Source organism: Salmo salar, chromosome ssa05 (genome assembly GCF_905237065.1).
Source record: "Salmo salar chromosome ssa05, Ssal_v3.1, whole genome shotgun sequence".
NCBI lineage: Eukaryota > Metazoa > Chordata > Actinopteri > Salmoniformes > Salmonidae > Salmo > Salmo salar.
Genome location: NC_059446.1, coordinates 6,065,070 through 6,075,848, shown reverse-complemented (window position 1 = coordinate 6,075,848; position 10,779 = coordinate 6,065,070). Strand labels below are relative to the sequence as shown.

Sequence of the window (10,779 nt, the reverse complement as noted above, 5' to 3'; positions counted from 1 at the left end):
AGACTGGGCTGTATGTAGGGACTGGGCTGTATTTAGGGACTGGGCTGCATGGAGGGACTGGGCTGCATGTAGGGACTGGGCTGTATTTAGGGACTGGGCTGCATGTAGGGACTGGGCTGAATGTAGGGGACTGGGCTGCATGGAGGGACTGGGCTGCATGTAGGGGACTGGGCTGCATGGAGGGACTGGGCTGCATGGAGGGACTGGGCTGCATGGAGGGACTGGGCTGCATGGAGGGACTGGACTGTATGTAGGGGACTGGACTGTATGTAGGGGACTGGACTGTATGGAGGGACTGGACTGTATGTAGGGGACTGGACTGTATGTAGGGGACTGGACTGTATGTAGGGGACTGGACTGTATGGAGGGACTGGACTGTATGTAGGGGACTGGACTGTATGGAGGGACTGGACTGTATGTAGGGGACTGGGCTGCATGTAGGGACTGGGCTGTATGTAGGGACTGGGCTGTATGTAGGGACTGGGCTGTATGTAGGGGACTGGGCTGTATGTAGGGGACTGGGCTGCATGTAGGGACTGGGCTGTATGTAGGGGACTGGACTGTATGTAGGGGACTGGACTGTATGTAGGGACTGGGCTGTATGTAGGGGACTGGACTGTATGTAGGGACTGGGCTGTATGGAGGGACTGGGCTGTATGTAGGGGACTGGGCTGCATGTAGGGGACTGGGCTGTATGTAGGGACTGGACTGTATGTAGGGGACTGGGCTGTATGGAGGGGACTGGACTGTATGTAGGGGACTGGGCTGTATGGAGGGACTGGGCTGTATGTAGGGACTGGGCTGTATGTAGGGGACTGGGCTGTATGTAGGGGACTGGGCTGCATGTAGGGACTGGGCTGCATGGAGGGGGGACTGGGCTGTATGTAGGGACTGGACTGTATGTAGGGGACTGGGCTGTATGTAGGGACTGGACTGTATGTAGGGGGGACTGGGCTGTATGTAGGGACTGGACTGTATGTAGGGGACTGGACTGTATGTAGGGGACTGGGCTGTATGTAGGGACTGGGCTGTATGTAGGGACTGGGCTGTATGTAGGGGGGACTGGGCTGTATGTAGGGGGACTGGGCTGTATGTAGGGGACTGGGCTGTATGTAGGGACTGGGCTGTATGTAGGGGACTGGGCTGTATGGAGGGACTGGACTGTATGTAGGGACTGGGCTGTATGTAGGGACTGGGCTGTATGTAGGGACTGGGCTGTATGTAGGGACTGGGCTGCATGTAGGGACTGGGCTGCATGTAGGGACTGGGCTGCATGGAGGGGGGACTGGGCTGTATGTAGGGACTGGACTGTATGTAGGGGACTGGGCTGTATGTAGGGACTGGACTGTATGTAGGGGGACTGGGCTGTATGTAGGGACTGGACTGTATGTAGGGGACTGGACTGTATGTAGGGGACTGGGCTGTATGTAGGGACTGGGCTGTATGTAGGGACTGGGCTGTATGTAGGGGACTGGGCTGTATGTAGGGGGGACTGGGCTGTATGTAGGGGACTGGGCTGTATGTAGGGACTGGGCTGTATGTAGGGGACTGGGCTGTATGGAGGGACTGGACTGTATGTAGGGACTGGGCTGTATGTAGGGACTGGGCTGTATGTAGGGACTGGGCTGTATGTAGGGACTGGGCTGTATGTAGGGACTGGGCTGCATGGAGGGACTGGGCTGTATGGAGGGGACTGGGCTGTATGGAGGGACTGGACTGTATGTAGGGACTGGGCTGTATGTAGGGACTGGACTGCATGGAGGGACTGGACTGTATGTAGGGACTGGACTGCATGGTGGGGACTGGGCTGTATGGAGGGGACTGGACTGTATGTAGGGACTGGGCTGTATGGAGGGGACTGGACTGTATGTAGGGACTGGGCTGTATGTAGGGACTGGACTGTATGTAGGGACTGGACTGTATGGAGGGGACTGGGCTGTATGGAGGGGACTGGACTGTATGTAGGGACTGGGCTGTATGTAGGGGACTGGGCTGTATGTAGGGACTGGGCTGTATGTAGGGACTGGGCTGCATGGAGGGGACTGGACTGTATGTAGGGACTGGGCTGTATGTAGGGACTGGGCTGCATGGAGGGGACTGGACTGTATGTAGGGACTGGGCTGTATGGAGGGGACTGGACTGTATGTAGGGACTGGGCTGTATGTAGGGGACTGGGCTGTATGTAGGGACTGGACTGTATGGAGGGGACTGGGCTGTATGGAGGGGACTGGACTGTATGTAGGGACTGGGCTGTATGGAGGGGACTGGGCTGTATGTAGGGACTGGACTGTATGTAGGGACTGGGCTGTATGGAGGGGACTGGACTGTATGGAGGGACTGGACTGCATGGAGGGACTGGACTGCATGGAGGGACTGGACTGCATGGAGGGGACTGGGCTGTATGTAGGGACTGGGCTGTATGTAGGGACTGGACTGTATGGAGGGACTGGGCTGTATGTAGGGACTGGACTGCATGGAGGGACTGGACTGTATGTAGGGGACTGGGCTGTATGTAGGGGACTGGGCTGTATGTAGGGGACTGGGCTGTATGTAGGGGACTGGGCTGTATGTAGGGACTGGGCTGTATGGAGGGACTGGGCTGTATGTAGGGACTGGGCAGCATGGAGGGACTGGACTGTATGGAGGGGACTGGGCTGTATGTAGGGGACTGGGCTGTATGTAGGGGACTGGGCTGTATGTAGGGACTGGACTGCATGGAGGGACTGGACTGTATGGAGGGGACTGGGCTGTATGTAGGGGACTGGGCTCTATGTAGGGGACTGGGCTGTATGTAGGGGACTGGACTGTATGGAGGGACTGGGCTGTATGTAGGGACTGGGCAGCATGGAGGGACTGGACTGTATGTAGGGACTGGACTGTATGTAGGGGACTGGGCTGTATGTAGGGGACTGGGCTGTATGTAGGGGACTGGGCTGTATGTAGGGGACTGGGCTGTATGTAGGGACTGGGCTGTATGGAGGGACTGGGCTGTATGTAGGGACTGGGCTGTATGTAGGGGACTGGACTGTATGTAGGGGACTGGACTGTATGTAGGGGACTAGGCTGTATGTAGGGGACTGGGCTGTATGTAGGGGACTGGGCTGTATGTAGGGACTGGGCTGTATGTAGGGGACTGGGCTGTATGTAGGGGACTGGGCTGTATGTAGGGACTGGGCTGTATGGAGGGACTGGGCTGTATGTAGGGACTGGACTGTATGGAGGGGACTGGGCTGCATGGAGGGACTGGACTGTATGTAGGGGACTGGACTGTATGGAGGGGACTGGACTGCATGGAGGGGACTGGGCTGCATGGAGGGGACTGGGCTGCATGGAGGGGACTGGGCTGTATGTAGGGACTGGACTGTATGGAGGGGACTGGGCTGCATGTAGGGGACTGGGCTGCATGGAGGGGACTGGGCTGTATGGAGGGGACTGGACTGTATGTAGGGGACTGGGCTGCATGGAGGGGACTGGGCTGCATGTAGGGACTGGGCTGTATGGAGGGGACTGGGCTGCATAGAGGGGACTGGGCTGCATGTAGGGACTGGGCTGTATGTAGGGGACTGGGCTGCATGGAGGGGACTGGACTGTATGGAGGGGACTGGGCTGCATGGTGGGGACTGGGCTGTATGGAGGGACTGGGCTGTATGGAGGGACTGGACTGTATGTAGGGGACTGGACTGTATGTAGGGACTGGGCTGTATGTAGGGACTGGACTGTATGGAGGGACTGGACTGTATGTAGGGACTGGGCTGTATGTAGGGGACTGGGCTGTATGGAGGGACTGGACTGTATGTAGGGACTGGACTGTATGTAGGGACTGGACTGTATGTAGGGGACTGGACTGTATGTAGGGACTGGGCTGTATGTAGGGACTGGACTGTATGGAGGGACTGGACTGTATGTAGGGACTGGGCTGTATGTAGGGACTGGACTGTATGGAGGGGACTGGGCTGTATGGAGGGGACTGGACTGTATGTAGGGGACTGGACTGTATGTAGGGACTGGACTGTATGTAGGGGACTGGACTGTATGTAGGGACTGGGCTGTATGTAGGGACTGGGCTGTATGTAGGGGACTGGACTGTATGTAGGGGACTGGGCTGTATGTAGGGGACTGGACTGTATGGAGGGGACTGGGCTGTATGGAGGGACTGGGCTGTATGTAGGGACTGGACTGTATGGAGGGACTGGGCTGTATGGAGGGACTGGACTGCATGGAGGGGACTGGGCTGCATGGAGGGGACTGGGCTGCATGTAGGGGACTGGGCTGTATGTAGGGACTGGGCTGTATGTAGGGACTGGACTGTATGGAGGGACTGGGCTGTATGGAGGGACTGGGCTGTATGTAGGGACTGGACTGTATGGAGGGACTGGGCTGTATGGAGGGACTGGACTGCATGGAGGGGACTGGGCTGTATGTAGGGACTGGACTGTATGTAGGGACTGGGCAGCATAAGTAAGTCTGGAGATACCTTCAGCTTTAGAAAGCAATACTCAACCTTTCAAGGATAAATCCCTCTGCAGCCAATGGATCAACTTCTTTTAGTTTTTTTTCAATAATAGGTATGAAATGTAATGAGCATCTTTCCTGTTGATCCTTAGATATGGTAATCCCAAGGTATGTTACTTTTTCCTTGACTGGAATATTGAATATAGAGGGTAGTATTTAACGTTAAACAATTCACACTTATTAAGGTTTAAGCAAAGACCAGATGCTTTGGAAAAAATATGTATCACATCGACTGCTCTAGGAATCTGGTCAGCATCTTTCAAAAAGAGGGTGGTGTCATCTGCAAGCTGACTGATGATAATATCTCTGTCGGCAATAGAGATCCCTTTTAATATCTCTGTCAGCAATAGAGATCCATTTTAATATCTCTGTCAGCAATAGAGATCCATTTTAATATCTCTGTCAGCAATAGAGATCCATTTTAATATCTCTGTCAGCAATAGAGATCCATTTTAATATCTCTGTCAGCAATAGAGATCCATTTTAACATCTCTGTCAGCAATAGAGATCCATTTTAACATCTCTGTCAGCAATAGAGATCCATTTTAATCTCTCAGTAATAGAGATCCATTTTAATATCACTGGATGTAACAAAACTTGCAAGGGCTGCGACTTTTGTGGCGCGATGGGTAACGATGCTTCTTGGGTGTCAGTTGTTGATGTGTGCAAGGGTCCCTGGTTCGAGCCCAGGTTGGGGACGGAACCTACACTGTTACACTAAGGCAAAATTGGGCAACCTTGCCTAATTCCTCTTTTCAAATCAAATCTAGGAGAAGTGCCATGCTTTCATTTAATGGAACTGTTCCAATTCATATACAAAGTTTTAATAGTACTACAAAATAATTCCCCAAAAAACATTTCTCAAGGGAGAGAAATGGAAACTCATGTTCCACTGTATCGAAGGGTTTATAAAAGTCTAAGACGACAATAAAACGATCTTGGAATATTAGATCAGAATAGTCAATAAGGTCTAACACCAGTCAGATATTATTAGATATATGTCTATTCTTCATGAAGCCAGATTGGGTCTCTCCTATAATTGAGTCCAATACTGCCTTCATTCTTTTTGCAAATATAGAGGATACTATTTTGTAGTTGTTATTGAGCAGACATATTGGACGCCAATTATCGAGGAGAAGCAAGTCTTTCTTGGGCTTAGCGATTAATGTAATCAGACCTTGAATCAAACTGGGAGAGAGAGCATTATTTGCAATGCTTTTCGGTAGATATGGACAGGTCAGGAATCACGGATATAGCCTCACGAGACTCACAGCACAGGGAGAGCTGTGACACAATGGTCTGGAAAGGAGGCCGTTTGTTAAAACAATATTCGCTCAGAAATTGAGGAACGGGTTTGATTGGTTCTCTCAATTTTTTTTCTCTCCCCCTCTCCCCCTCGATTTAGATGCACTATTGTAAAGTGGTTGTTCCACTGGATATCATAAGGTGAATCCACCAATTTGTAAGTCGCTCTGGATAAGAGCGTCTGCTAAATGACTTAAATGTAAATGTAATTGGTTAAGACTTGGTGTTGTTTGGATTTGAAAATCCCAACCATTGTAATGGAACGCCGAGGCGCTCGCTCGGAGGCTGTGTGTGTGTGTGACTGAGAAAAGACACTGAGAGCCAACCAGTAAAATCACAGCACCCCTTTCATTATGGATGCATTGTGCTGACAACGTCATAGGGCCATTCCAGACTTAAGTCAGGAGGACTTTGAGAGTTAGGTGTTAGCCAGACTATCACTGATATATTTACAGCCACAGCACATTGATACAGCACAGCACAATCTGCCCCCCACCTAAGTTTAATGTTGTCAATTGTTGTCTTATCCTGTATTGCTTCATTTGATCCATTTTAGTTTTAGTTTAGTCGTTGTACAAGGTTTACATGTCACAACAAAAAAAAGGCACACTTTAAACTGTCAAATAACAAAATGCAAGAAGAATTGCCAGTCTCTCTTACCTGGTAAGTATGTATTTATGTTGTTCAAACACCTAAATTGTTTTCACAGGGTATCTTCATCACTTCCCATTGTTCTGTTTGGTCTGTGCACTGCAGCAGGAAGAAGTACACCAGCAGTGTTGTTAGTGAATAGTTCCAGTAGAGGTCACTCTTAAAAAATAAATCTTCCATACATTTGTCAGGATGGGTTTCCTCACCTCATTGCAAATGACAGCGAGGTTTGTTGTTAATAACAAGAAAGGTGGAATGCAAAAAAACAATCAAACCCTATGAAACGGGAGGAAATCCAGAATGTATCAACAAGAACAAGCTTTAATTGGATTTATCTTTCAACTTTCTGATTAGTTAGGGAGAGTATACAGCTAACATTATATAACATTATAGCTAGATGGCGATGTGTTTGTGATTTGGCTGACTAGCTAGCTGATAGTTTCAAGTTGTTTTATAGAGTTAGGTAGTCTATGTGCTACAAAAACTAAAATAAATAGCTATTTTGTCACTGCCGTGATTGTACGTTAGTAAACAAGTTAACTAACCAGTACATTGTTACTGTAGTTAACTAGACATTTACAGGATGAATAGCGTTAGCAGTCGAAAACAACACCAGCTTTTTAAAGCAGTCGAAGTGAGCGGCTGTGTCAAATACTTCTTGTTTGGATTTAACATCATATTCTGGGTAAGTAACTTACATTTGTATCTCACACGTGGCATGCATTTCTTCTAAACATGAGTTTTTCTAGTGCTGCCCGAATAGAGGAGAGAAGTTAAACTCTTAACTTAACTAAGCTAAGTAAGTTTAAAACTATTACATTCAGATATTATTTAATGAACAATCCTACTGTACTGTAAAATACTTTACAGTAAGTTAGTCCCTGACGTATGTATCCCAACATTAAGTGATTTGAAACGGTCAATATTCCCATTTCCTCTGTAAAGTTTTATAAAACCAGTTGTTTAATTCTCCATCGCCCATCTGCTTATTATTTGACTCATTGGGCAATATTTTGTGTGTGTTTATATTTAATGCCTGTCCTATCGTTGACTGTTAACCTCCATATAATGGCTACTCTCACTCTGAGCTAACCTACTCTGCCCTTACACACCTGTTAAAGCATGGCTTAGTGTGAACTAGTGTACAGTGCATGGTAGCCACTGAGTCAGTGCAGCAACACTGTCATTATCACACACAAGAAGCTGCCAGGGTTATTGTATGTTGCAGGCCTAAGTAGTAATTATAAAAGGTGTTTTTTGGATCCAGAATGCTGATTGGTTGATCTTTTTTTTTTCTTTTTTTACCTTTTATTTAACTTGGCAAGTCAGTTAAGAACAAATTCTTATTTTCAATGACGGCCTAGGAACAGTGGGTTAACTGCCTTGTTCAGGGGCAGAACGACCAATTTTTTTTTTTATTTTTTTTAAACCTTGTCAGCTCGGCGATTTGATCTTGCAACCTTCAGGTTACTAGTCCAACACACTGACCACTAGGCTACCTGCCGCCCCCCCCAACACCCTCTGGGTAATACCTGTTCCATTAGATTTAACAATGTCCCACATCCCAGCCAGTCAATTTATATACTTCATCTCCCCTTGAAAAAAGTGTCTAGACAATATCTCCCCTTGCTATTAGACTAGCATTCTATTTGCCACATTTGGGGTTTGTCTAAACCTTGCTGTCTGCCTTACCGACCTGTCGAAAAATTTAGCAGTTTTCTTTTGTGATCTCCACAGTGCAAATATGAGTGTGAAGAGGCAGACAGCTTCTCTGATCAAGGCAAATTCATTTATCAGGATCATTACAATAGATATGTCCAGAGAAATGGCAATAGAAACACAAAGGTAAACAAACGAAAGTGCACATAGTTTTGTTGTCCTTTCGGCTGCTTGATGTGATTGTGTGTTAGCTTTAGTTAGTTAGCTAGCGAATGAGAAGTAGCTAGCTTGCATAGCTTGATACCAAGGATTTGTTTAGCATAGCAACCATTGCAAATAGAATGGATAGAAGGAACGACCTGCCCATTTTTGCTAGTAACTTCAGAATCCTGTAACTAATGACTGGCTTTTGCCACAGACTATTTTGTATGATGGATGGATGAAATAAAACAGATTTACTCAATATAATGTTTTTAATAAAACATGTCATTGATCTTTTTTTTAATATGTTGGCAACCGTTTTATAAAAGCAATAAGGCCCTCGATCTCAGGAATGATTGAGAAAAACACCTTCCTAAGAGCTCCTTGGGTTCGCCCCCGGGCATTAAGAATAGCCCTTAGTCTGGAGTTTTTCACACAATAATTCCCAGGATATCATGCCTTATTGCTTAAGTAACCTTGTCTGAGACAGAATGGCCCATATATCAGGAGCCTACCTCCTGTACAGGATGCTAGTCTATTCATGTAGTGCTAGTTTGCAATCTTACAATCACAGACACCCTAAAACTAGTTTATCCATGGCCTTAACACTGGGTTTACACTGCTGTGCTGGATAGGCTAACATGGCCTTAACACTAGGGTTACACTGCTGTTCTGGATAGGGTAACATGGCCTTAACACTAGGGTTACACTGCTGTTCTGGATAGGCTAACATGGCCTTAACACTAGGGTTACACTGCTGTTCTGGATAGGGTAACATGGCCTTAACACTAGGGTTACACAGCTGTTCTGGATAGGGTAACATGGCCTTAACACTAGGGTTACACTGCTGTGCTGGATAGGCTAACATGGCCTTAACACCAGGGTTACACTGCTGTGCTGGATAGGCTAACATGGCCTTAACACTAGGGTTACACTGCTGTTCTGGACAGCCTAACATGGCCTTAACACTAGGGTTACACTGCTGTGCTGGATAGGCTAACATGGCCTTAACACTAGGGTTACACTGCTGTGCTGGATAGGCTAACATGGCCTTAACGCTAGGGTTACACTGCTGTGCTGGATAGGCTAACATGGCCTTAACACTAGGGTTACACTGCTGTGCTGGATAGGCTAACATGGCCTTAACACTAGGGTTACACTGCTGTGCTGGATAGGCTAACATGGCCTTAACACTAGGGTTACACTGCTGTTCTGGACAGCCTAACATGGCCTTAACACTAGGGTTACACTGCTGTGCTGGATAGGCTAACATGGCCTTAACGCTAGGGTTACACTGCTGTGCTGGACAGCCTAACATGGCCTTAACACTAGGGTTACACTTCTGTGCTGGATAGGCTAACATGGCCTTAACACTAGGGTTACACTGCTGTTCTGGACAGCCTAACATGGCCTTAACACTAGGGTTACACTGCTGTGCTGGATAGGCTAACATGGCCTTAACACTAGGGTTACACTGCTGTGCTGGACAGGGTAACATGGCCTTAACACTAGGGTTACACTGCTGTGCTGGACAGGGTAACATGGCCTTAACACTAGGGTTACACAGCTGTGCTGGATAGGGTAACATGGCCTTAACACTAGGGTTACACTGCTGTGCTGGATAGGCTAACATGGCCTTAACACTAGGGTTACACAGCTGTTCTGGACAGCCTAACATGGCCTTAACACTAGGGTTACACTGCTGTTCAAGCAGTGTAACCCCACATCATCATCTGCACGTTTATCACTCCATTGCTAAATTGTAATTACTTCGCTACTATTGGCCTATTTATTGCCTTACCTCCTCACGCCATTTGCACACACTGTACATAGATTTTATCTATTGTGTTATTCACTATACTTTTGTTTATTCCTGTGTTGTTGTTTTTTGTCACACTGCTTTGCTTTATCTTGGCCAGGTCGCAGTTGTAAATGAGAACTTGTTCTCAACCTGCCTACCTGGTTAAATAAAGGTGAAATAAATAAATAAAATGTTGCGTTTTAATATTTGCTCAGTATAGTTCCCAGATGCGCCCCCCCATTCTACTGGTCTCTTACATTTTATTAAATGGATCACAACTTTAAGTAAAAAATAAAAAATAAAACTATCGTTTTTTGCTCGTGAGGAAAATACATTGTGGTCATCCTCACAATTTAATCCAATGCTTCATGAAAGCAACTGTCTTTCTCTTAGGCTTAATCTGTGTTCACTAAACAGCCCATGTGTCTGTGCTTTATTCCCTTTAAAAAAAAGGTCTTGATTATTTGTTAGACCATTCCTGGTGAACAAGCAAACTATTAGGTTACAGCTGTTCTAGTGGTTGCAGTGTTATGGTCTCTAAGGGTTTTCAATGTCGTCACCACCCTCCACTACCCACACCCCCCAAACCCTCCTTTCAATGCCTTCTACCCTATTGTACCGGTATTGTTTTACACACTGATTCACGCTCA

General features: G+C 47.3%; 1 protein-coding gene across 1 annotated transcript in view; it reads left to right on the top strand.

Moving 5' to 3' along the window:
• Nucleotides 1-6,652: 6,652 nt before the first annotated feature.
• LOC106604155 (tetraspanin-17) overlaps nt 6,653-10,779 on the top strand; it is a 42,373-nt gene continuing 38,246 nt past the window's right edge. The window contains exon 1 of the mRNA XM_014198571.2: nt 6,653-7,153. Within this exon, the coding sequence (XP_014054046.1) occupies nt 7,052-7,153 (102 nt within the window). The 5' untranslated portion in view covers nt 6,653-7,051. The remainder of the gene's footprint in view (nt 7,154-10,779) is intronic.